This window comes from Podarcis melisellensis (assembly GCF_964234715.1).
Source record: "Podarcis melisellensis genome assembly, chromosome: 2".
NCBI classification, from domain to species: domain Eukaryota; kingdom Metazoa; phylum Chordata; class Lepidosauria; order Squamata; family Lacertidae; genus Podarcis; species Podarcis melisellensis.
In genome coordinates, this window is record NC_138529.1 from 28,862,397 (window position 1) to 28,889,104 (window position 26,708).

General features: G+C 43.0%; 1 protein-coding gene across 1 annotated transcript; it reads right to left on the bottom strand.

The window, feature by feature from the left end:
- Positions 1-1,004: 1,004 nt before the first annotated feature.
- CCDC40 (coiled-coil domain 40 molecular ruler complex subunit) lies at positions 1,005-26,535 on the bottom strand. The gene is made up of 21 exons (XM_081899567.1): positions 26,344-26,535; positions 24,469-24,535; positions 23,760-23,816; positions 22,654-23,010; positions 20,899-21,019; positions 20,007-20,185; positions 19,132-19,215; positions 18,820-19,039; positions 17,492-17,649; positions 16,437-16,559; positions 14,922-15,043; positions 13,611-13,854; positions 13,313-13,495; positions 10,778-11,023; positions 7,753-7,966; positions 5,989-6,158; positions 5,580-5,671; positions 4,846-4,966; positions 3,874-4,062; positions 1,791-1,949; positions 1,005-1,326 (listed from the first exon to the last, which is right to left on the bottom strand). Exons 1-21 carry the CDS (start codon positions 26,361-26,363, stop codon positions 1,081-1,083), a joined length of 3,372 nt encoding a protein of 1,123 aa, XP_081755693.1. The 5' UTR covers positions 26,364-26,535; the 3' UTR covers positions 1,005-1,080.
- Positions 26,536-26,708: the final 173 nt, after the last annotated feature.

A 26,708-nucleotide genomic window follows, 5' to 3' on the forward strand; every position in this document is an offset into this window, starting at 1 on the left:
CCACTTGGGCCTCAGTCCACTAGTATCCCCTAAACTATGCACCAGTTCCTTCAGAGGAAGGGTAACCTCTCTCAGAGGAGGCTACCTCCTAATCTATCTGGTCTAGGGAACTACCGGTACCGACTAACAGTGCCTCAGTATCGTTTGGATTAAGCTTGTTTATTGGCTCTCTTGCTGAGGCAAGACATTGTTCTAGCACATTCCCTACCACACCTGCAATCAGATAATTTTTGGAAGTGGGTTTTGATAAGCCCCTCTACAGTTGGGTATAAGTGGGAAAATGCTTTCAGTTCGGTGTTCTGTTTTAAGTTGGAACACTGTAGAGAAGATAATCTGGAGATGAGTAAATAGGGCCCTGGATAGCATGATCCGTTCCTTTAAATTGTTTTTATAAAAGAAGCAGCACAGTCTGTTTAGCTTCTCCAAACCTAAATACCCTCTTAGGATACAATATAGGGGGGGAAATAAACTCAACCAAGGGAAGCAAAACAAATATAAATACCTGTGTATTAAAAATGAGGAAGAAAACTTTTTATAGTGTGACTTGCTATCTTTGCAGCCTGGTGGTAGTCCATTTTAAGTTTCCTGATCAGCAGAAAAATTATGGGACCCAAATTCTGCAACTCTCCTTTAGTATATTAAGGGTTTAGAACATAGATCAGGAACCTGTGGGCCTTCAGCTGCTGCTGGATTCCAACTCACCTCATCCCTATTGCCCATGCTGGCTGGGGCTCGTAGGAGTTGCAATCCATCAGCACTAAGAGGGCACCACACTAGCTGCCTATGCCATAGATTAATGACAGATTTTCTGTCCTCAGTAACCTAAGTCTACGGACAGTAAACTGATTCTTAACAGCCTGCTGTTCCAGAACGGAAAGAAAAGTAAGAGCAAAAATTAAAGAATTCAAGACTGACATGCTTCTATTTATTTATTGCCACATTGACCATCTTTGCTCTTTCATGTTTAACTATCCACTAAAGGATGAGCAACAATTGTTCCAAACCATTCTCAAAAACATTTTTATTTGTGAAATATCCAATATGTAAAAGTTTCAGTCTTCGTTTCCCCGCCCCCTGCTACTATACTGTTGGGGTACCCAGCCTATGGTTTAGGCTTTGGATGAGCAACTTCAATGCCGGCTTGTGCTGAGGATGCTCCTGCCCGATTTGATGGAGGATGACGTGAATGCTGTGAAGTCGCTCCTCCAGCTTCTGCCTTTCGATGCGGACCATTAACTCAGCGCGGCAAACTGGGTGGTAGCGTCCTTCCTTCACTGACCGCAGGTGCTTCAGGCGCCCCTGGTGGGCCACAATATCTGCAAGGTTCTTAGAAAAGCAACATCAAATACGTTATAAGAAACAAAAGTCTACAGGCAAGGCAGTGAATGGATGCTTGAGGTTGGGAAGAACTGCTTCCCAAAGATCTGTTCCTTCTGACGATCAGAGACCTAGTCTTTAATAGACAAGGTCCCCAAGTGCGGGGGACAGTGAAACAACATGGTGGGCACTGCAAGGGAGTTCCAAAAGTGAATGCTTGCATTATTATACCTGCACAGGGCTAATGTATTTTGGTGGACAGAATGTTGGGTTTAAATGCAATAAGCCCTGCTTCAAATCCCTGGCCAATCATGTAGCTCAAAGATGGACTTGGAGTGTGTGTTAGCCTAAGCTAACGCATAGGTTGTTGTAAGAGTAAAGGAAAATGCACTTTGTACACTATAAGTCAGGGGTCAGCAAACTTTCCAGAAGAAGCTGAAAAATGTGCTACAGAGAAGCCCTGTTCTGCTCACCTGCCGTTTCTTCTCCTGCAGATGATCCACCTCTGTCTCTAGCTTATTAAATTCCATGTTCAAGAGGGAGATGTTGTTCTGCTTCTCCTGAAGTGAAGTAGCGAGGCTCACCTGGGAATTCTCAAGTTCAAAGATGGTTTTGTTGCACTCCTCAGCATTCTAAAGGGAGAGAAGCAGAGGGGGAAACACTCTATGCCTTTCAGTGCCAACCCACATGCCAGATAGTCTTGTAAGAGACTATCTTGGGGTAGTATCATGCATTACATTTTTATTAAACGGTGGCTATTCTAATGTAGGAAAATGCATGTACACTGTCACAAGAAGCTTTGTTACTTGGGTGCAGACAGGATAGCTGATGAGAATCCATACGTCTTACAGCAGAGTAAAATCTCATGCCATGCTTAATAGGTAATGGCGCACATAAACATGGAATGGAGGAAATGTCTCATATTTCAAGATCTTCCTTCCCTTAGCATACAAAAGCAATGAAGACGCAGGTGTTCCTAACTGCCATCTGGCCAGCAGGAATCTGGAGGACCTTCTATCGACAGTCTCTTAATGGGATCTGTCCAATTGTGTTGCTGTTCTAGTTCATTGCATTTTAAACCATATTTTGAAAAGGTTCTTTGAACTGCAGAATAAAAGGCTTTAATATTTTCTTTCTAGATAGGTCCTTTTTGGGCTTGGAGCTGGCAACTTCAGGAAGGCATTTAGCAGTCTCTGGTCGCTTTCATACTAGTTGTTTTGCCATCTGTTCACTCAGTTTTTATTGAGAATAAAGATGATGCATCCTGGAACTGATTAAGAGCTGATTAAGGGTTTAGAAGCTACTCATCGGTAATGCTGCTGCCATACTGAACAGGAAGCAATAAGAAGGCAGAAGCACAAGGGGGAGTTTCTAATTAAAGCTGCAGGAGGGTTCTGTTTGTTTGTTTTGCTGAACAGGACTTAAATCTGAGTATACACTAAAGAAAGATATTTGTCATGGGCACTGGTGGATAATACAGTATTATACTGTGTGGTGTTTCAGTTCAACTTCCAGCTGATTACAGGAAAGCAACCCTTGGAATAAATGTATATTTATTGGAATAAATGTGTGGAATAAATGTATATTTCAAACTGCCTGCTGTGGACCAGGAAGGTTGTTAAATTAGATTTTGTTCTGAGATTCTGCACTTGTAGGGCAGGCAAACTTGAGGGTCTTGCTATTTTCTATTCTGCTCTCTTTATATCAACTTAGTAAGAATTGACGTTTCCTGTTCTGTCTAGCATTTCATTTCAGAAGGTTAATTATTTGTGAAAGGCAGGAACAAGGCAAAGTTTATACAACATTTGAAGTGCTGATATAAGACAGTATTTAGTTTGCTGCCAGGGCAACTAATAATACAGAATAACTTAGGGATTTGGTTGTTTCAATAAAGCAATCTGTGAGATTCAGTATATGTACAGTATATGTTAGAGTCTACAGCTGAGACTATTATTAAGCTATATAATACCATCTTCCTACTGTTTTTAATGAAGAGCTGCAGCTTTTAACGTGGGCAGAGATGGGAGAATGTGATCAGGTAAGACTAGCTAGTGCTGCTATCCTTTGCAAGTGGGCTGAAGATGCTACATCTCAAGGGAAGATCCTGGCTGCTTCTTTGTAGAGCTGCTGTTCCTACCTAAGCCTAATTCCTCACGAACAGGAGCCCAACATTATCTCATATTATGTTCAGGGGCCCACTAGAGCAATGGCAGGCCATGGTAGCAGCCATGCAGAGGGATGTTTTGAGATGTTTGTCTAATGTCCAAGGGACATTAGAAGGCTGGGACCTCTTTAATAAGACACTAACTTCTATGCTAGGAAGTCTGGAAGTAGAACACTAAATAACTAGGAAAAGGATCCAGGATAAGGTGGAAACTGCACCAGCTCTTTTTGCTATTTTGGAGACACACTGTACAAAAATGAGCTGGTCAGATAAGAGTCCGATTTTTTTATATACTTTTGAGCAGTTTCCTAGTAGCCTACAAAGCAAAAAAAAAAAAAAAGTGATTAGAATATCCCTTCTACATGGCCTTACTGAGCTATTTATTTCCTGACCTTCTGGGTCTCTTTGATCTTTTTCTTTAGCTCCAGCTTCTTGTAATGGAAATCGCCCTTGGTGAACACTTTGCTACTCATTTTCTTCTGCGCCTCTCCACGAATCACAATGGACTCTCGGCGGGCAACCGCTGCCTCCATATCTCGCATGAGCTTCTCCTGTTGCTTCATCAGCTGCTGGTACCTTACCTACAATGCAGGAGAGAGAGAGGCAAACCTACTGAATACACCTCAAAGTCACACATGAGGCAGATGCCACTCTTCTATGCCTTGCATTTTAGCTATCAGACAGGGCACAGCGAACACATGAGCATCAGCAATCCTAAGGTTTGTACAATGTAGGTTGCATACACACCATACACTTAAAGCACAGAATTTCCCCCAAAGTCCGAGGAACTGGAGCACAGTGTTGATTTGTGCATTCGGCAAAAGGCTTTAGAATGGTTACAGTTTTCAAAGAATCTCAGCTATCAGCTGCAGAATGCCATCGGAGCTAGGGAACAACACTCCAATATGAAATGCAGTGGATCGCAGTGCCTCTGTTATCCAAGTCCTTAGAAGAAGGCAAGGTTGGCAGCTAGAATGAAATTCATTAAACACACCTGAAAGAAAACCCCATTGATCTGCTTATCAATTATCCCAACTGCAGGATCTGTGTTTCTCCTGCCAGAAACTGGTTATCCTCGTTACAAGTTTTGGATCTGCCTGGCACAAAAAGTCACCAGGCCCCCACATATATATTATATGTGCAACTTTCCTTCCTACATTGTCTTCCATCATAATAGATACATCAGCAGAACAGGAAAGGATCACCAGAAGTCTACTGTGTAGGCAGGAGGTAATGTTGTTTAGGCTGAAATACTCTCTGCCTTAGTGCCTTAGACTAGGCTTCCACCAGTTTGCTGAGGTTTCTGATGCTTTTGCCAGGCTAGGTGATGAGCAGATTTGTCTACCCAACCCTTTCTATGTCACCTGCATCCTGTGGATCTCTGACTTCATGGCTAGGATCTCACCCTGCCCGGTCTCTGAATCCACTGCTGCTCGCATCTCTTTGGCCAGCTGTATTTTCTTCTCCCATTGCATCATCTGACATCTAAAAGGAGAAAAGGTGAGGGGGATGGAAAGGTTTTATACAGAGCACTAAAGCAGTTATTTTGGCTCTGTTTCCAAGGTAATATATATTAGTTATAAAAATGTCACAGAGTTATACTACTGATCTCATTAGCCAAGAGGAGCCCGGAGCCTCAAGCAAACTGCACACTGTACAAAACTCACTATCACAACAGGCATGCTTTTGGGGTAAGTTGGGTGCAGAGAGATGTTGGTAGGAGAGATTGCATTTTTCAAGCAACTAAATTACTATTGTCTATGTAATGTGAACTCACAACATAAGTGCTACAGGTGGATATGTGGATCTCACAAAAATACTGAGAAGAGTGGAATCGTTGCTTTAAAAAAGAAATCATCTAGAAGACCCTGGACAGCACAGTAGCAATTGTGGTGAACAAACCAATTATTCCAGGCATGAAAGCTGCTGTCTGTTCAGCTCTGAGGCTGTGAGAAAAGGAAATCTGATTTACGGTACATGTGGCTATTCTGTGACTGGTCCTTCCAAAAGAGAGGAAATGCAACCATAAGGAAGCATGTATATTTTACCAGCTGTACTGCATAAGCGTTCAAGTTCCATATTACACAAAAGGACTCACTCTGCCTCGAGTAGGCTGTTGAGGAGCCTCTCTTTCTCTTCTTGAAGTCGGTCCAGCTTCTCTTGCATCTCAATTGATTCTCTCTCTGCTACCTAGAGCCAGAGAGACACTGTTTATGCCTTTTATCCACTTGGGAATAAACTGGGCCAATAAAAAGGATAGCTTTATTTTTTTGTGTGCCAGGCAAATAAGTCCCTGACTAAATGTGCATTTGAGTCCCTGACTAAATGTGCCCCCTTTCCCCCAATTTAATTCTTAGGTACACTGTACAATTTATATTGCTCCACCACTCCCACAAAAGGCATTCAGGCTACTTCTCAAGAGTTGCCCCTTTCTATAGGTTCAGCAAAACAGAGCAAGAGCATCTCAGACAATGTATGAGGAAACACATCAAGAAGACAGACAATACCTTGAGAGCGCGCACAAACTCATTCTCCATGATAGTATTGCCTTGTTGCAACCCTTCAGAATTCTCGCTGTTCTTATTGATCAATAGATGCAGTTTCACCAAGTCGTTAGTCATGTTCTTCATGTGACGCTCAGTGTCCTTCATCTCATTTTTCTCCTGCTGGATTTCATCTGCAGGGGAACAGTGGAGAGATAACAATGTTCTAAAATATGGGGTGTGTAATTATAGTCCACTGGTGAAAATGCCATGGAGAACATGTGTGTGCATAAACTTTATGAAATATGCCGTAAATATTGCTGCCCAAATATAGAAACCTGTTGATGTTGCTAAATCTGTGATGCACTGTGATACCAGTGATTTTATCAGCACCTTTATATCCCTTTATATGTCTTGTTCACTATGGCCAGTGAACTGCTTGTTTACTATGGCCAGCAGGAACATGAGAGTCTATAACTTTAAAAGTCCCTTTCTTGGTAGCTGGAAGGTTGGTAATAGAGTTTTAAGGGCAAAATGTCCTTTAAAAGTCCCCTGTGAATTTAGAATCATAGAATCATAGAGTTGGAAGAGACCACAAGGGCCATCGAGTCCAACCCCCTGCCAAGCAGGAAACACCATCAGAGCACTCCTGACATATGGTTGTCAAGCCTCTGCTTAAAGACCTCCAAAGAAGGAGACTCCACCACACTCCTTGGCAGCAAATTCCACTGTTGAACAGCTCTTACTGTCAGGAAGTTCTTCCTAATGTTTAGGTGGAATCTTCTTTCTTGTAGTATGAATCCATTGCTCCGTGTCCGCTTCTCTGGAGCAGCAGAAAACAACCTTTCTCCCTCCTCTATGTGACATCCTTTTATATATTTGAACATGGCTATCATATCACCCCTTAAATTTCTGCCATCTGAGAATCCCAAATTCTCTCAGAAAGAAAATTCAAACCTGATGGGCTCAAAAACACAATTCTGCATTCAGAAGAATCTTCTGACTTCATGGGATTGATTACAGATTGCTGTGAAGTACAATTTTTTTTTTTTTAGATTTGGCAGCAGCAGTTATGTGAGAGTTTGACAACAAATCACTCAAAGCGATCTAAGTAAAAAAAGTACCTTTCTTTCGCTCTATAAGACACACCTAGTTTTAGAGGGGGAGAACAAGAAAAAAAAAAATCTCTCTCTCTCTGCACAGAGCATTTTCAGCAAAACGGGAGGAGAAATGGAAGGAGCTCCGCTTCTCCTCCCACTTCACTGAAGGGGTGCTGCGCAGCTCTCCCTCTCTGTGCAGTGCCTCTCCAGCGAAGCGAAGTCAGAACAGCAAGAGGGATCACTGTGCAGCGAAAGCAGCGATCCCTCTTGCTGTTCTGGCTTCTGGGATAGCTGCACAGCCTGCATTCGCTCCATAAGACACACACACTTTCCCCCTTACTTTTTAGGAGGGGAAAAGTCCGTCTTATAGAGCGAAAAATACGGTAATTCGAGCAACACGTGACCTTCCTGGAAAAGTATGCAATTACCAAATGCTATGAGACCCCAGGGTAGCTAGCCAGTCACCTAAATGACTATCTCACATTTGCAGGTGCTTGAAGAGGTCTTCACTGATGCCACTGAAAGAGGTGTCTCTCTACCTTTCCCCCCATTACTTCTGCCTTTGGCAATCACTGACTAGCAATCACAAACAGGATTATCCCACTTTAAACAGACTTCAAAACCATCCAGTCAAAGCTGTGGGGAATGATCTTATTAACAACTCCTTAAGAGGAGGACCTGTACTTACTTTCTATGCGAACTTTCTTTTGCTCCTTAATTGTGATTTCTTTCTTTAACATGTCCAAGGATGCCAGCTGTTGTTCCCGCACCTCGGTAAGCTTCACTAATTCCCTCTGGCTGTTCAGCCAGTGCTTCTGTAGCTTCACCACCTCCATATCATTGTCCTCAATCTGTTTGGAGAGCTTCTTGATTTCAATTTCCAGCGGCCCCAACTCTTGTCCCTGGAATCAGCATCACATGAATGTTTGGGGGGGGGGTTGCGGCACATTGCTTTTGCAGGGCTAACATGCCACTTCAGCTGCTTATACATATCACAGCAATGTTGGAAACATATGACTTGGAGGCTAATGCTTGTAAGTGCACAGAATCTTTTTCTGAGACTGTATCAGCTCAAATAATTAGTTGTGAACGGCATCTGGGAGTGCTGAATCTGTGCTGAAAATATCAAATTCTGGTAGCCGAATGAATTATTATCATTAGCCCCAAGTCAAATTTATTTTATTTACTCCAGTTGCGACGTTCAATCATTTTAGCATGCCAAACATCAATTACTTGGGAGCAAAATAGATATAAGGAGCACAGTACTGAAATAAAAATAGGAATATAGGTAAGATAAAAGGTAAAGGACCCCTGGATGGTTAAGTCCAGTCAAAGGCGAATAAGGTGTGTGGTGCTCATCTCGCTTTTCAGGCCGAGCGAGTCGGCGTTTGTCTGCAGAAAGCTTTTTGGGTCCTGTGGCCAGCATGACTAAACTGCTTCTGGCGCAACAGGGCACGGTGATGGAAGCCAAAGCACACGGAAACGCCATTTACCTTTCCTCTGCAGTGGTACCTATTTATCTACTTGCACTGGTATGCTTTTGAACTGCTAGGTTGGCCGAAGTTGGGACGGAGCAATGGGGAGCTCACCCCGTTGCAGGGATTTGAACCGCCGACTTTCTGATCAGCAAGCTCAAGAGGCTCAGTGGTTTAGACCAGAGCACCACCCGCATCCCTGGATACATACACTGTTTGATGCTGTCTCTGCTTTCAAACTTTTCAGCAGAGAGTGAGCAACATCCAGAGTCCCACATGTGCAGAAGTTTCTCATGTTTTACTCTGAACTGAAATGCTTAATGCAGACATAGGTGCTATAGGGGCACAAGGAACAGCAAAATAGAACAAACAAATACTAAGGAAGATCTTGGTTGGGGTAAGGGAGGAACTAAACTGAGGAGTGACCAGCAGGTGGGAGATAGATAACTGTAAGAGCTGGCTAAGAGGTTCCTTGCCTCTCTCTGGCGGACAGAGAGGTAGCTTCACACAACAATTGGTGGATGCCTCCTTCATCCCATCTAGAGGAATAAATTAATGCTGTCTGATCAATGAAAACAAACATTCTCAGCAATTTGAGAAGAACTAGGAAAAACAGGGGGGAAAGGAAAACATTTTTATGCAGTGCTCCATAATTCCACTTACATAGTTTTCTGATCATCCTGCTAAATATCTTGGGGTTAATGTCACATGAAAAAGGGGCCTTAACAATGCAAGGAACTTGTGCAGGATTATCTACATGTCATCACTACCTCATTATTAATGTTGGTGTTTAATAGAGGCGCAATTCACTAACCCACATTGCTCAATTCTAGGCCATGAAAAATAACAATGCATGCGTAACAACAAGGATGGTGGGACCTTAGATGACCAGGTGGTTTACCCACTTAAGCAATTTCTCATTCTAAATTTTTCATTACCCACGTTCTGTGCCTTGAGACCCTATATACAAAACACAAAGTAATAGCACAATGACATGTATGATTAAAGTGTTAGACTAGGACAGGAAAGACCAGGATTCAAATTCCTACTCAGCCACGAAACACACTGGGTGACCATAGACCATTCAGTACATCTCAGCCTAGCCTACTTCACAGGCCTGTTGTGAGGATAAAATTATTGGTGTCGGGGCAAACTCCATGTGTACTGTCTTGAGGTCCTTGGAAGAAAGTTTGGATATTATAAATTATTATTGTAATATTAATAACAACATTATGGGAGTATATTGTATTTAAAAATGGGGTATCAAAGTTTTTAGGGGGCTAACCAGGTTGGGATAGCTGGGATAGCAGGCTTGTTGGGTTTGGAATGTTTTATGTAGATTTTTCAATTTCGTTGTTCTGTAAGGGACAATGACAATAAAGATTATCGTATCGTATTTTGAAATGGCAAAGATCAGAATGCAGAGATTTTGCATAACTAGCTCTGATCTTTGAGCAGACCTTTGGATTTGCATATCTAGAGCAGCAGTCCAGTCCACCATGCCACAGATTGGGGAACAGATTGTGAAACTTCTCAACTGCAGTCCATGTTGCGGTACAGAGACGTACAGAAAATGCATAAAAGGCACCATATCCCCTCAAGCATCACAAGTCCTTGGGTGCTTATAAAGAGGCTCTTTGTACTGAGCTAAAGAATCCCATGGCACCGTGGAGAAAAACTGGTTTTCCTGTAGCATGAGTACAGCAAGCTAGTTCACAAGCTGCATGCAGTGGATCTAGAATTACTGGATGTGCAGAGCTAATACCTTTCTCACTTCAGAGCAATGTATGGTTTAGATTCAGCCTCTCATTATCACTGTGAGAGAGGGCACTGGAAACTTTTGCACGTTCCGATCAGCAGACAAGACTGATAAAAAAATCACATACCATATGTTTTATGCTGTTACACTATTGACGAAGAAGTAGCTCCTCTAGATTTTTCTTATTAGAAATGTTGGTTTAGTTTAAGGATATAACAGGTCCCCTTATGCGCTGGAGTTTTATTCTCATACCATCTCCCCATTGGAAGTCCTCACTAATCCCCAAACCGCTTTTACAATCCCTGCTACTTTAAAGAGTGGCCTGTGGTGCAGTACAAAGACTGGCTGAAGACATAACAACCTAATAAATCTTGGAGTGAATGGCAGTCAATACTTTTGAATCCTAATGCCAGAAATGAGATGTCATATTCCAGTGAGGAGGCTCAGATTTCAAATTGTGAAAGTCATAAGGCACATACCCCCAGCTGAGATAAGATCATTTCCAATTTCTTGTTGTACAGATTGATGAGCCCCTGCTTGCGCCCAATCAGGAGGATTCGCTTCGCAATTTCAATCTCACTATGGTTGATTTGTTCGTTCAAATAGTCCATTTCCTTGTCCACTTCAGAGAGTTTCTTTTCAAGCATATTCAGCTTGCATTGGGTGTTTGTTAGATCCAGCGCAGTTTGGGCCATGTCGTTTTCTGCATTAGCAATCACCATATCCTATAGGTAAGCAAGGGCGGAAAAGGAAGGGGAAATTGATTCAATATTATCAGTAAGCCTCTGATACTGACATAGAAAGTCTAGTTCTAGAGTAAGTCGGCTAAAGGATGGTAGATTTCAGTGCTGGTCTGCTGCTTAGCATGAATCTGCCTGTGAGTCTCATTACCATCAGTTGCCAAATGAGCTCAGGTGCTTGCACAAACAGCATCCTTCACTCCCAACAGGGCACAGGTGGATTTCCACTTGCACAATGAGATTTGACCTTCCTCTCCTTCCTGCTGCAAAACTCCACATCCCTCCAAAATCCATTCCACAAGGTCCCCCAGTATTCTGGAGCAAATGTTAAGGATGCAAGGGACTTCAGCAGAGAGGAGAGGGAGACAAAGTCCCACTGTACAAGTAGAATCCCATTCTGCTTATGCACAGTACTGGGTATAACCCTGTCTACTACTCTCACTGATGTCTTCTCAATTGTTTGGGAGTGTGTGCTAGACCTTTATTCTTAATGCACTGCAGTAGCCAATATTTTACCTACTTATAAAACATATGCTGTTATTTTTTTCTACAGAAGCACAGCAGTGACTTTCAAATATGAAGGAGGCTACACTAATAAAAAATCTCCAGCAACAGATAACAAGCAAAATTATTAATCAAGTGTACATAAAACAGAAGGAAAGACAGTTGGCCAAAACAGTTACAATTCCTAGCCATACCTAATCAGCATTAAAAGTTCAGGCAAATGTGAATTAAGTACAATTGAGATGCTTTGATGGCAGAAGTTAGAGGATAACATTTTATATCTTAGGAAAAGGCTTGAAACTTCTATTGCCATTTAATAGAAACTCAAGAGAAGCTTTTGAATTTTCCAAAGCCTAGTAATTTATTTCACAAATGAACCACTATTGCCAAGAGTAAATGACAAAATATGGATCAATCCATGCAGGTATTTTTTCATTGAAATGTGTATTACTTACTACTATTTACTACCGCACCAGCTTTTCAGTATTCCACCAGGCCCTAACTGCAGCTGGACCCAACCTGAGGTCTTCTCTACCCAGGGCCGTCAAAGACGGACATTGTAGAGCTAGCAGCCACTAGCAGTTGGAAGGTAGGTTGTGGGAACTATGGACTATCATCTAAAATGCTCTCCTCATAAACAACTCCAGCAACTAACATGCACACAGTTTCTTAAAGCTTCATCAGGTCCTAACAGAAGCTGCAGCATTTGCAAAGTTTCTTTCCTTGCATAGAAACTACAGAGGTGTGTATCTCTCTGCCATGATCAGAATACTGGGTGTGGCTTTTTTAAAATGGAAGATTTAGCAATTAGCTTTAGTTTAAAATGCACAGATGGAATAAGCTAGAAAAACAGGCTATGGCAACACAACTCAAAATGCAAGAACCAAAAAGATTAGATTCAAACATCATGCCTTCTCCTCTCCCCACCACACACCCATTTAATTGTATTATAGCTTCTGGTGGGGTTTAATTGTAAGAAATGTGAGAGCTAAACTAGGGAATGTTTATGCTAAAGAAACAGTATCATACTGAGCTAAGGTTCCTGACACATTCCCAATACAGGCTGTTCATGAATCTCCAAGTCCAGCTTTGCACCATTTGCCAATGATTCTTGGTTACTGGACCCAGACCAGTTCTTAAGAGGAATAAATTCTTACACAGTTTATATCTGCCTCCATAACTAGGTTGTGCAAGAACTGTCACACAAGAAGGCAGCAATGTTATTCCTGTTGTGTTCTCTTTGCATGAATCATCCTTTATCTGCAGCCTCATTAGTTAGATTGCCTTGAACGTCAGCTAAACATGCCATCAGTTGGAGGTGAATTGCAGATGGGATAGTTTTCACTGCATAATAAACACTTATTACGCCTATAAGTGCGCTTTATGAGTAATATTTTAAAAAGCGTAATCACAGAAAATCTGCACATCTCCGTCCTTCATTAAGAAAGGAAAGAGGTGTGCTTGAAGTTTGGCACCATTTCCTTGTAACACTGGGTCTTTGTGGTCTGATGGTTCAAATGCACAGCAGGCACCCAGAACTGAACCAGAGAAGGATTTTTTAAAAATAGGTCTAACACTGCTGGTTCATTCTTTCTGGGTCTCCATAAAATAAAACAAATGTGGAAATACTATGCTTAAGAACACATTTTTTATCTTTATTTGGCAAGGGGAGATTTATTGTAAAATATTCTTCAGTTCGAAAACATTGCGAATATAAAAAAGGGGGAGAAAACCCTGTGCTCTCCATACAACCTTCCGTGCTGTACATACCAAAGCCATCAATCTGTTCTGCAGCCTGATGCCCAGCTGCAAAAAGTATTTCGCTGCTTTGTTGGACATCAGCTGATCTTGCAGCTTGCTCACAATCTCGTTCTCCAGTTCTTGCTTGTTTTGTGAACCTTTCTCTAGCTCTCGGCGAATGAGAACCAATTCATTTGTGCGAGCAGCTCGATCCTGGAAAGGAAAAATATCGCCATGTTAAATACACACACACGATTGTGAACAGAGCATAGGTTTTTGTGACTTACTGGTGTAAATCAGGTAGCAATGCCTGGCCCCATGATCTCACCACATTGGCCCGATTGAGGGCTTGCTCTGTTTCTTGAAGGGTACGAGTGTAGGTCCCAAATTCCACTTTCATGGCATCCTGTTTGGCCACGCTCTGGGCTATCAGCTTCCTGCTTGTGTTGGCATCATTCTCTGACCGGTTCAAGATAGCAGCCAACAGCTCATTCCTTTCCTCCTCCTTGATGATGGACTTCTTGTAAACTTCAATCTCAATCTCTAGAGACTTCAGCTTGTGCCTGGAATCTCTGCAGGAGCAGAAAAAGAAATATCCAAGGGTAGATAGTGACATCAGTGCCTGCTGCCAAATGAACTGTGAGAGAAATAAGAGAGGATTGCAATGGCTCATTCAATCTCAGTGGTCACCTGTCTTCCTTACTTTTAAGTATTGACCTTTCCAACAAGAGCATGGGGGTATGGGTTTGAGCCCCACGTTGGGCAAAAAGATCCCTGCAATGATGATCCTCCTGGTCCCTTCCAACCATCCTATGATTCTAACATCTGGAGGGTACCCTGCTGGCTGCCCCTCATTCAGATGGTTTTCCTAACCTATCAGCAGCAAACTGCAGTGCATTATTGCTAGGAAATGTGATTCCTCCTCCCGACCACCCCAAAAAGTCATTATTATCACTAATAATAACCACCATGTGGAAATCAGCTGCAAAAATGTCACAAATCCTCAAAAACTACAAACTCAGAAGCTATCTAGATACAAAAGTTGCAAATTCCAGTAAACGTATGAAGCATGCCATTGGCTCCCACTTAATGTATCCGTGAGAAACCAATGTCTCGCACTGTACTTCTCTTAGCATGTTAGAGAAGCTGGATAATTTTTCAGCTTTGGCAAGGTCCAGATCCTAGATAAAGAAAGGAACCAAGTAACTAACTGCCCAGCCTAGATGCATGAAGTTTCAAGACAGAGCTGGATCCAAACATAAAATGTTAAGGTAGGAACAGGAGGAGAAAAAAAATTCTCTTTACCCCCTTAGGCAGAGATTAAGAGGAAAGCAGACAGCTGCCAACAACACTCTTGTCAGCAGATCTCCAAGAAGATCAGACGGAGAGGCAAAACGTGGGTATCTGTTTACAGACCAGGGAAATACTTTCACAGTTTTTAGTGACTGGCACACATTTGAGCAAAGAGATAAAGCAAGAATGAACATTTCCATTTGGAATAGTTGCCATTCTAGGTAAGTTCTGAGTGCCAGTGGGGATTATGGTGATCTCCATGTAACCCAAAAGCAACAATAGCCAAGTGTTGTTGTTTTAGAAATAATATCCACCCAAAGAATCTCTGCTTCTTCACTGCGGTTACCTTAGAGCTTCCTGCATAGCAGCATAGGCCTCATCACGGCGCTTCATTGCAGTCAAACTGACAGTCCATTGATGCAGAAGCTGCTTTTTCTCCAGGTGAATAGCTTGTATTTCTATACTTGCCTGCAAAGACACTGTGGTGAAATACTACAACACTGCGCAGACAAATGGGAATCAAATCCTATTTCTGCTAATCACCACCTCCTCCTTTTCTACGCAGCCCAATACCAATGTTATAAATTCTGACCATTAACTCTCATCTCCTTGGTTCTTTTTTTTCTTCACGTCAGAAGAAGCTGAACTGAAAACTGAGCGCACAAAAAACGAGTTGGAAATTGGAAACTTGTATGAAAAGTTTGGAGAACTTAAAAAGGTCTATGGAACCCTAAATTGCAGTGCTGACTAGGGCTATCTGGAGGAGACTGAGAGGCAAATGACACATTACACACAACATCTGGTAGGGGAAAGGCTAAGTGCCTCCAATCTCCTGCCCTGTAATTCTTCCACTCAAAATTATATCCTCCCAAAACTGTTCTTTTAATCATGCAGTTTATATACCCTGAGTTATCTTCATAATATAAATAGAAGATAACATACACAATTTTAATAAGCCATAATAAAGTGGTCAATGCCATCTCAAAACACTATACATAAAAGAGGTCTATTTTGTGCAATAAAGAAAACCCACAAGGAACACCAAATGATTTATTCATAACTCAAGGAATTTGATCTTTCTTGAATGATTGTTGCTGAGGAGATGAGTTCTTAACTTGCCCTAAACTGTGGATCGATTCTTTTAAAAATGGCTAAAAGGTCTTCCTTTACATGGATTGTAACCTGCAGTTTGCCCCAGAGAATTATGAGTTAATGAACAGTATCTGTCTATGTATCAAACACTTCCACACGGATACATACATGTTTTAAACATTATAATGGAAAGGTAGGGTATAAATGCATTAAATCAGTCAAAATATCGGTATATAATTGGTATATAATTTACGTAATTTACATCAGGGTGGGTGTGCAAAGAAGCAAAGGCACCCTCTTGGGTGAGGGGGTGCTTCAGGTTGGTGGTGGCAATCCTGCAGGTGTGCATTTACCTGCAGGATGCCACTGCTGCCAACCTGGAGCTGCCTTGACTTTGCTGCTGCTGCCTTGCCCCACTTCTGTCCCCGTCAGACAGAGGGCCCTTCAGTAGCACTTGATCCATGTGGGAATCACTGGCTCTGCCAGAGGAGCTTAAACAGTGCAGTCCTATGTGTGTCTCCTCAAGAGTAATCTCCCATGAGGTCAATGGGACTTGCAACAGGACTGTAGCCTTGAGCAGTTTCATACTTCAGCAAAGAGTTACATAAAATAAAAAAGGTAAATAAAACAATAGGTTTAATCTAATAAAACATTTTGTTTGAAAGGCGGGCTGGTTAAGTTCACCAATGCAATGTGTGCATGTCCCTTTTGGAGACTGGTTGGAAACTTCCCCCTTCATGAAAATATCTTAGCCACGGAAAGACATTACCTCTCCCACTTCTTGTCGCGTGATTCTGGTGTCTTCAGCCTGGGCCATATGTTGGGCTTCATACAGAGCAATCTGCTCCTGCAGCTCATCGACCCTCATCACGAGGCGGTCCACGTGAAGGTCCTGTGAAATCAGACAATTCCAGGTTAGTGGCTGCAGCTTTGTCTCTGCTCTCTCTGTGCACTCTCGGAAAATGAAAAGGGCCCAATTTGCTAAGTTCCTATTTGCGTGTTGAGACCCTGCAGCCACCCCCTTGTTGGGAATAACTCACACAAGGACACAGATATTAGGTTTATGTTATTGGGCAAATTTTGGCCACAACTTTATTGAAATTACAGAATGTGAGCGGTATTGGCTTAGGCATTGATTGGACCTGACTATATCTGACTCCTGCTCATTGTGCAGGAAGTCCCAGTAAGGGTAAGCCACCGCTAGGGGGAGCCCTGTCAATGCGAACCTACTCAAGCTCCCCCTGGGGTTCCCGTCGGGGTCGTGTCAAGGCCTTAGCCCCCCAGCCGGGCTTCAGACTAGATCAACACCCCTTTAACGGAATACCCTTAAGCATGAAGGGGCAGGTGATAGCCACACCACAGTGAGGAAGTGAGCCAAAGAGGAAGTCCTCCGGCTCGCTCCTCCTTTTAAACAGCCCTGGCCACGCCCCCCCCGGCCAGTGGGTTGGCTGGCCAGGCTCTGACATGGCCGGGATCCCCCAGGCAATGGGGGACAGAGTCCCCCATCCCCGGTGGGGAGTGGGTGGCCATGTGGTCCACTGCAACACCTCCCCACTGGGAAGTGGAGCGGATTTGCTGGGAACTTTCTGGGAGCGTTCAAAAATGATACCGTCCAGTTGGAGTCTGCAACCCACTCTACCACTCTAGGATTCTTTATCACCCTGTTTATGTGGAGATGCAAGTGGAAGGAAAGCTCTTCCAGGAAAGGGGTCATTGTGGCAGATGGGAGGAGACAAAGGGGCCAATAGGAGATTAGCTTTGGCAGGATACATAAAGCAAATTACATTCATGGACAGGCGTTAGAGAGGATCAACCGCTAGGTACCTGTTTTTTCTTTTCCACCTCTGCTCGCATCCTCTCCATTTCAGCCTTCTTCACCGTTCTCTTCATCACAGCAATATCATCGCGAACGTCTTGATCCATGTTCTGCATGTAGAACAGGCGCAGGGAGAGGCTTTCCATTTCTGTCTGCATGGCTGAAACTAAGAAAACCGGAAGGAATACACATATATATTTCCATAGCCTGTGCCAAAACTGTGGTTAAGAGCATAGTAAGGGGAAAGCAACAAACCATGTAAACTAGATGGCTTTCTCTAAAGTGAAAGGATGTCAGGCCTGCAACTCACAGGCTGCCCAACTGGGATCTACTTGATCATATCTCTAGAGCAGGAGTTGCCAATATAGCACCCATGGGCAAACCTTCTCTGACACGTATCGGGGTCCCTTTCACTTCTGAAATTAGGCCTGAAACAAGAACAGGTTGTGGTGTGTGTGCTTGGTTGCAGATTGTGGGTGGATGCACATGACAGTTTCTCTGATTTCCAGGTGTGCCTATGGCCCCCTGAAGGTTAGTGATTCCTGATCTAGAGGCATGTGTATATGATACTAAAAATATCCAGATTTCCTACCAAGGAAACGTTTTCTTCCACCCCAAAACTGGAATACTGTGGCCTCAGTAAATCATGCAAATTAATCACATGCATTAATCTTGTTTTGCATCTTTTAGCCTCCTTCTCTAGCCAGAAGAAAAGAACCAGGAGCATTACATAAAGCCAACCCTTAGCCCCAGCTTTGTATTCAGCAACTCATCTGATAGCTGTAGGTGACAACAAATTCCACATAAGTCAGTGGAAAAAGAGGCAATCTGGAGCAATCCATTCCTCCTATTTAAAAAGGCCTATTTAAAAGGTTGCTTTGTCCACCAAAAGTGCTGCTTATCACTCTTTGGCTTCTGTTGTATGTATGTGTTTTTAAAAGATAAATCATAGTTATAAAGTTAGAAATGAAAACTGAAAATGGAATTTGGGATTCTCAGAATGATGAATTTTATGTCCAGTATCAGCTTCTGACTTTGCAGTACAGAATACACATACTCTCTGTAATATCACTTTTTACATTGGCCAATGTACACCAATGACTAGAGCAACTGTAAACACAATGGAAGAAAATTCAACCTGTGATTCTACTGACCACCAACTATGTCTACATGCAGTTGATCCAACAATCATATTATATATAATTCAGGAGTCCGATAGAAGGAGGCAAAACTAGTTAGGTTGTTGAAATATTCGTAGCCCCTGAATACTGGAGCTAAAGCTTACAAAGTAAGCATGTGATAGGGTGAGGGACAACCTAGCAGCAAAGAAGGTCACCTTTTTTACGTTCACTCTCAGTGCCCTGGCATGTCTTCTTATACATGCCCCTGAGGTCTTGCAACTCTTCCTCTAACTGCCGGCGTGCCATGGCAATCTGGGAATGGTGATTGTGGTTCTTCTCCAGTACCATCTGCAGTTGGGCCAACTGCTGCTGAACCCCATACAAGATCACGCCGAGTTCTTCCCTCTCAGTCTTTGCAGTCTTTACGCCTGCTGTCTGCAATCAGGGGAGGGACAAAGTCACCATGCACACTCCAGTGTGGATGGACAAAAAAGAAGAGACGGAAATTCGAAGCAAAGATACTGTACCAGTTCCCGAAACTCTTCAGTCAGCTTTCCTATCTGTTTATTGAGGTAGTTCTTGAGAGCAGTTTGGAATCTTTTCATCAAGGGCTATAGAAAGAAGCAAGAGCAAGTTAATATATCATCCAAGGGGTCGACATTTGTCTTCAACAACTGCTACAATTTCTGCTCTGGCTATCTTGGGTACATTTCAGTACAAAATGTGGGACAACCTGATTTCATGATGAAATTTTAAAGAGAAGAAGATCACATATAGCTTTACCAAAGGTCCATGCTGGGCATCCACCCTCCTTTCCAACTTGCCACTTTAGGACACACCTACAGACCAGCATTCAAGAAATGCCCCAGGCATTTATCTCATGTAAAACAACAGAATTAATGGAGGAGAATGATGCCCAAACAAAAAGCTTTAGGGTAATTTTGTTTGCTGACCGAATGGTTTGGTGAGCAAGGAAGGCAAGGGGGAAATGGAAGGCAAAAGGGGAGGAAGCAGAGGCACAGCTGAGACTGGGTCAAGGAAGGAAGGGAAACTGGGGTCAAGGTGGGGATTTGTAATTATAGAACGCAAATGAGAAAGGAAGTCATTGAGAGTAAGGAATCTTGTGTGAAAATTGGGACGCTGGTGGCTTGAATATATTCATGAAAAAACTTGGAGCAACAAGAGAGAGAAAGCAAGTGTGAGGGGATATTAGAACTGGGGGTGGGGGGCATTGTTATAACTTGCAACCCTGATTTATCTTTGTGTGAGAAGATCTGCTCAAAAGAGTCAGCCGCTTTGTATTTAAATATTACAAATTTCATCAATATCTTTTAATATCTGACTTTCTGCTTTCATCCAGCTGCCGACATGACAGCTCTCTTAAGCTTTGGTCTTTTCTTACATGCTCTGGGTCCAACACAACAAGCTCAGCTTCTTCCTCTGCCTCTTCGCTACCGAGATCACCCTCAGCAAAATCCAACGCTTCCTGCTCTTCCATGGGCCCAAGCATACTGGGTTGCAGAGACAAAGGCTGAAAAACAGCCTCACTAGAGTCAGGGAAGATGACTGTCTTAGAGGCACCTATATTTGGAGAAGAGATGAGTAGCATCAGTAACAGAAAATGCACGGTAGTGAAGACTTCTTGATCACATGGAAGGTTTACTGTGACCTTCTTGGGGCACAGTGCTTCATGGGAAAGCAGGGTATAAATTGAACTGAACTGCAGTGAAAAACCACTAAACTAAACCAACACCTCTCACCTGCTACTGCTGGGCAGCACATTATTAAGGATATTCCCCCAGTTCCATTCATTTACTGACATTTTTGTGCTATTTTATCTGGCTTTTAGTTCTCTTTCTGTTCTGCTATCCTATTTTGATTCTATTTAACTTTCTATAGATTGATTGTTGTTTCTATAACTTTATGTAAGTTGTTTTGAGTGGTGTGGCCTGAGAAGTGGTATACAAGTACTATAAATAAATGGTGTTGCCATTATCCAATCTCGGTTCCAGAAAATTCTCTTCCATCCAATCTATTTAATGTCATCTCCATTAATCGATTTTAAAAATCCTTGTTTTTATTATCCAGATCCTTTGCATACCCACAGCATGTTCAAGTGACTATGGCAGTACTATAATGAGAACAATCAGGCGGAAAACCACAGTGGAAAATACAGAAGTCGACTTAGCATTGGCATCAAACATTTCAAACGAAAGGTTTCTCCGTCACCAATTGGATTCAAAACATGCTTCAGCGGCAAGCAAAGTCCTCATCAATAGGATGGCGACTGATACCTGAAAACACACGGCGTCCCAATGGCGTATCCAATCTCAGGCTGCTGGTCCCTGAAGATACAGGAGACAGCACTTGCCCACTGGGCAATCTGGAAGGCAGGCTGAATGTGTCAAACCCTTCCTGAAATAAAGGCTACTATTAGAAGGGAGCTGCCGAAAAGGGTGTTGATGCTTAGAAAGACTTGAATTGATAATACAGTCATACCTCGGGTTACAGACACTTTGGGTTGTGTGATTTCGGGTTGCGCACTGCGCTGAACCCAGAAGTGCCAGATAATAATAATAATAATAATAATAATAATAATAATAATAATTTATTATTTATACCCCGCCCATCTGGCTGAGTTTCCCCAGCCACTCTGGGCGGCTCCCAATCAGTGTTAAAAACAGTACAGCATTACATATTAAAAACTTCCCTGAACAGGGCTGCCTTAAGATGTTTTCTGAATGTCAGGTAATTCTTTATCTCTTTGACATCTGATGGGAGGGCGTTCCACAGGGCGGGCGCCACTACCGAGAAGGCCCTCTGTCTGGTTCCCTGTAGCCTCACTTCTCGCAATGACGGAACCGCCAGAAGGCCCTCGGCACTGGATCTCAGTGTCCGGGCTGAACGATGGGGGTGGAGACGCTCCTTCAGGTATACAGGACCGAGGCCGTTTAGGGCTTTAAAGGTCAGCACCAACACTTTGAATCGTGCTCGGAAACGTACAGAACAGGTTACTTCCGGGTTTCAGTGCTTGCGCATGCGCAGAAACACTGAATTGTGCTGGATCGTGACCCACACGTGCGCAGACACGTGGGTCGCGGGTTGCGAACTCTGCAGGTTGCGAACGTGCCCCCCGCATGGATCATGTTCGCAACTCGAGCATCCACTGTAGCAAAATACGAATGAAGCTACCACACAAAGATCCAAGGAAGCAGTTTAAATGCTATAACTGGGCTGGATAGCAGACAGATACAGACTCTTGTTGACATCCTATGAGAGTCTGCATTTAAAAAATAAATAAATCCACCTCGTGTGATTGCAAAGTAAAGGCTGGAAACATCTTGCTAGTGCAACCTTGGGAGAGTACAGCTCATATTCCGTCTCTCTCTCCCCACCCCCCATCACACACAGACACACATAGAGCACTCAGCCTTTCTCCCCTAAGTCAGGATGTGGGGCTCTAAAAACCCATCTCCCCCTAGTGTTGAGATGGGTAGTGAGGAAACACCTCTTCTTCTCTAAGCAGCAGGCAGAGGACTTTTTTCCCAATCTTGGTGCTGTCGTGCTATACTAAGCAGGCAGAGGGATTTTATTTCCCCATCTGAAAGCTGAGTGCTACAGCACTGAGATTGTAAGATAAAGCTGGAGGAGGCTGACAGGTCACTTCTTGTGAATTGCTTAGCAGGATTTGGCTGTGGTGAATCAACCCTGCCTTGGAAAAATCATTGTAAAAATTAATCATGGATTTAATCAGTTTCCCCCTCAAAATTATCCACTTGCACCCGCTCCTCCTTCTCACATTTTATTCATTTAGACTCAACCACATTTTCAACAGGACTACTTCTTGACAGAGACCTGACATTGTATATACAACAGAATGGCTTAAATCAGATATAACACAAGACTATGGGAATAAGCCAGCTTGAGCCTAGGGCTTTAGAACTCTCCTGTCTTCCTCTAGTGTGGTTTAGCAGTATTATATCCAAATAAGGCCAACATGTCCTAGGGAATAAAAAGCTCCTTTGTGCCACATTCAGTGTCACACTCACCTGCAGAAAGGAGGGGGTGCCACTCTCAGGAAGACCTGGCATTGGTGTGCCGGGCTCACCCATCACTCTTGAGAGTATCTCTTCCAAGATTTCCATAGGAGCACCTTTTGCCCCTTCCTCTGTAGCCACTGCAGGACTACCTTCTACCCCTTCTTCTGTAGCCACTGCAGGAGCACCTTCTGCCCCTTCTTCTGTGATCGCCGCAAGAACACCTCCTGCCCCTTCCTCTGTGGCTGCTGCAGGAGCACCTTCTGCCCCTTCCTCTGTGGCCACTGCAGGAGCACCTTCTGCCCCTTCCTCCATGACTGCTCCAGAAGCACCTTCTGCCCCTTCCTCCATGGGGTTATTTTCTCCTGGCTGCAAAAATTAGAATGAATCAACACTACCTGAACACTAGAAAATAATATGAAGATAGTTCACGTTTCATCCTCTAGAAAGCACGGAAACATGTCTTGATTCAGCCAAATGTTAAAGGACGTGCTTAACCGTCCTTTAGATTTGAGTGTGATAATTTGAGAATCCAAAGTCTAAAGGCAGTTAGAAAACAAGTTAGATCTGTATTTCTCTTCACTGATTTGTAGCACAGCCTTTGGCAATGACTGTGTAATGTTTATTTTCAGCAAAAGTTTAGATTTAGATTCTTTTTTAAAAAGTGAAAACTGGAACTATGTTATAATATCTACTGGACTGGAGACAAGAGTGCAGTAGCAACCTGTGGGGGGAGGTGGAGCAGCCCTCCAAACACTGGTGCCATCTACCTGGATGGGGCTAGGATAGGTTAGGGTGGTAGCAAAGTCAAGGCTACATGGGGATGTCAGCAGGGCCAACCCAGTGCTCCCACCATTGTACCTGTGCAGCCCCAAATTCACAGCCACCCTGCCCCATCCAGGTAAGCTGCAAGGATGCTGGTGGCAGTAGGGGAGCTCTGCTGCTCAACCTCATCATGTAAGCTGCTACTGCAAGAGCAACAGCAAAGCACTGATAGTGCCAGAAAAGAATCAAAATAATTTGACTACTGAATACCACAAAAAGGAAGCAGCTTTGCTCTTTTCAAACCATTTAAATTAACTGGATTGTTTTCCTACTGAAGAATCATGAATACCTACCTCTGTGGTCACCCCATCATCTTGATTTTGGCCACTTGTATCTTGCAGCTGCTCAATCTATTCAACACAAAGAAAAGGGTAAGTGTGTGAAACATACACATAGAGGAAAATAGCATTCTATTTATTTGTTTTTATTTCCAATATTTATAGACCACTTTTCATCATAGATGGGCACAAAGCAATTTACAGAACAATCAATGAAACAACTCTTCAGTCACTTAATATGCTGTTTAAAACGAACAAAAACCACAGGTAAAAAAAACAATAAATTCACAAATAAGCATAAAACGACATACTTAAAATGCCTGCTGGAATAGAAAGGTCTATGACAAGCATCCAAAGTTCAACAGGGAGGGTACCTGTTGCTCTCAGCTGGGAAACAGTTCCACATAGTCTGACACATAATACTGAATGCATGGTTCCTGGTGAACATGAGCCGTGGATCTGAGTCATGGGGCACCACAAACAGAGAATCCACCCTCAGTTAATGGGTTGGGATATAAAGATCCTTAAGGTACCCTGGACTCAAGTTCTTAAGGGCCTTGTAAATTAATACAAATATACATATTGCAATAATCAAACCAGTGCTAGTGAGTTCCTCAGTTCAAACGTGTGCAGTTCAAGTGAAACTGTGCCTTTAAAAATGTGGTTCAATTTCTATATATAACTTTAATCCTCCAGCATATCAAAATCCTTGCATTTATATTACCTCTTCATTTTTTGCAAGCAGCTCTTTTTTCTCATCTTCTGCAATTTCTCCCTGCTCCGATTCAGCACTTTTTTTTAAATTTAGAGAAAATAAATTATTTTAATAACATTACAATCATATGTTGAAAAAGCAGTTTAGATTTTGGTGAATTTTATATTCAGGCCGGTTTGCAAGGCAGGGCACCAATACAGAATGACAACAATAGTAATTTGCCTTTGTATCAAACCCAATGTGATATCTTAGTGCTACAGATATACACTGTACTAGGTCTAACTGTACAATCCTTGCTTGCCTACTCAGAAGTTGAGTTCAGTAGGACTTCAGTCCAAACAAGTTTTTTATAGGGTTGTTTGTTTGTTGTTTATACTCCACCTTTTTTCCTGGCAAGACTCAAAGCAGCTTACAGATAAAAATAAGAAAAGGGGCGGACATTAAAAAACAATTAGACACACACACAATGTGAATGACAATCTAAAGAGAAGAAAAAGTTCTGTGTGGAAGGTGATACAGCTTCCACAAGATTCTTTGCTTCTTATTACTGCAAGTTCTAATGATGACTTTAGCAGTAAGTTTCAGATGCAAATGTGCAGCTTGGTTGACTAGAACAGACAACAAGTTGAAAGGTGAGAGCTATGGTTTTTTTAATAATGCATGTGTGCTGAAACAGTCTAAATAGGAAGTGGATGAATGGAGATTCTGGGTTCACAGGAGCAGGTGGTGCTAAAATAGGGAAGGGAAATTGGGAGCTCTGGATTACAATAAATTGATGGAAATAAATAAGGATAACAACAGCCCAACATTTGAGAAGAGAAAGATACAAAATGCAGTTGTTTGAGAGGCTGGAAGTTGTGAGGAACTGAGCTCTTAGTGATTACATAAACAGTGGTGAAAATGGTCTTGAAACCCTAGGAAGAGAGCTGAGATACAAAGTGTGAGGAAATATGAAGTGAGGGGACTACAAAGCTGATGACAACAACTAGAAAGTATCTGGGCTTGTGCATAGGGAGACGCTCTTGGTCCTCCTTGAGCAAAGACCAGATGGGAGGACGAGTTACACAAAGTAATGTTTGAAATGGATATCAGGCATGGGGAAATGAGGGCCATGCAGTTCATCCCAATGCATGTCAACTCAGAAATAAATTCACTGGGACTAAGTAAGCACACATAGGATTGCAGCTGGCGGGAGGGGGGCAGAGTAGAGGTTTGGGAGATCCTTGTTGTTGTTTAGTCGTTTAGTCATGTCTGACTCTTTGTGACCCCATGGACCAGGCACTCCTGTCTTCCACTGGGAGATCCTAGAAGCTGGTAATATGGGGGGACTGAGGAGAAAAGTAAAGGGCATCAGCGTCAGGGATGTCCCAACAAAGCGCCTTTTGGTCAATTGAGTGGAATGGGGTATTTGTTGACTGTTTGCAATGGGAGGTGGAATATTGAGAAATGGAGGGTGGAGCTGGTGGGTAGGGCAAACAAGGAGTGAAGCGGCAATGGTCTGTCTTATGGGGCTCCTTTTCTTCACCCATTAACAACAAAAATTCCCATTCACATATATGCCCATTCTCCCTTGAATTCAAGCTTTCTTGATATACGATCACAGCCCTAGATTTTAGTAGCTGAATGGGGGCGGGTTGGGGGTGCTGTTAATGAGGGCACAGCAATGTAGATCTACAACCAGAAACTCATTTTATTTTATTTAAAAGGAAAAGTGGGGGGCTGTGTCCCCCCCCAAGAAGAGAGATACTAAAAGGGCTTAACTAATGCTATACACTGAATGGCAGCAGCCTTTTCTGGGGCACCCTCTCCCCTCATCACAATGCACCCCTGTGCCTGCCCCCTCTCTAACCCAAGTGCCTTGAACCCGCTCCCTTAAGCGCTCACCGGCTGCCGCTCGGCTCCATCCTCCTCCGTTGCTAGGCGACACTAAACACATCCAGCGCTCTCTCTTCCTTTCCCTTTCTCTCTCTCTCTCTCCCCTGCCCCGCCCCGCCTTCTTCTCGGATGATACCACTTGCGGGGAGCGGGAGGGAGAAATGGAAATATGGTCCGAACCATTTCTGTGCTTCAGGCCGTAGGCTTTAAGAGACATGCATATCGAGCGACAGGAGACAAAGACAAATGAAAAAGTGTAGAGTGACACGCTGCATGAACTGAAGATAATTTATCTCTTGAAATACATCATTGGCTGAGCTTCTCTATGGTCGCAGAAACTGTGTCAATTAGGTGTAATCTAGATATTTTTTGTA

Excerpts from the sequence above, each read along its gene's own strand:
- CCDC40 (XM_081899567.1), bottom strand. The coding sequence starts at position 26,363 with ATGGAGCCGAGCGGCAGCCG. Across the intron at positions 7,967-10,777 it reads TGATCTTATCTCAGCTGGGG|GGACAAGAGTTGGGGCCGCT; the intron begins GTATGTGCCTTA and ends TGCTGATTCCAG. Across the intron at positions 4,967-5,579 it reads AACAGCCTACTCGAGGCAGA|ATGTCAGATGATGCAATGGG; the intron begins GTGAGTCCTTTT and ends TTCTCCTTTTAG.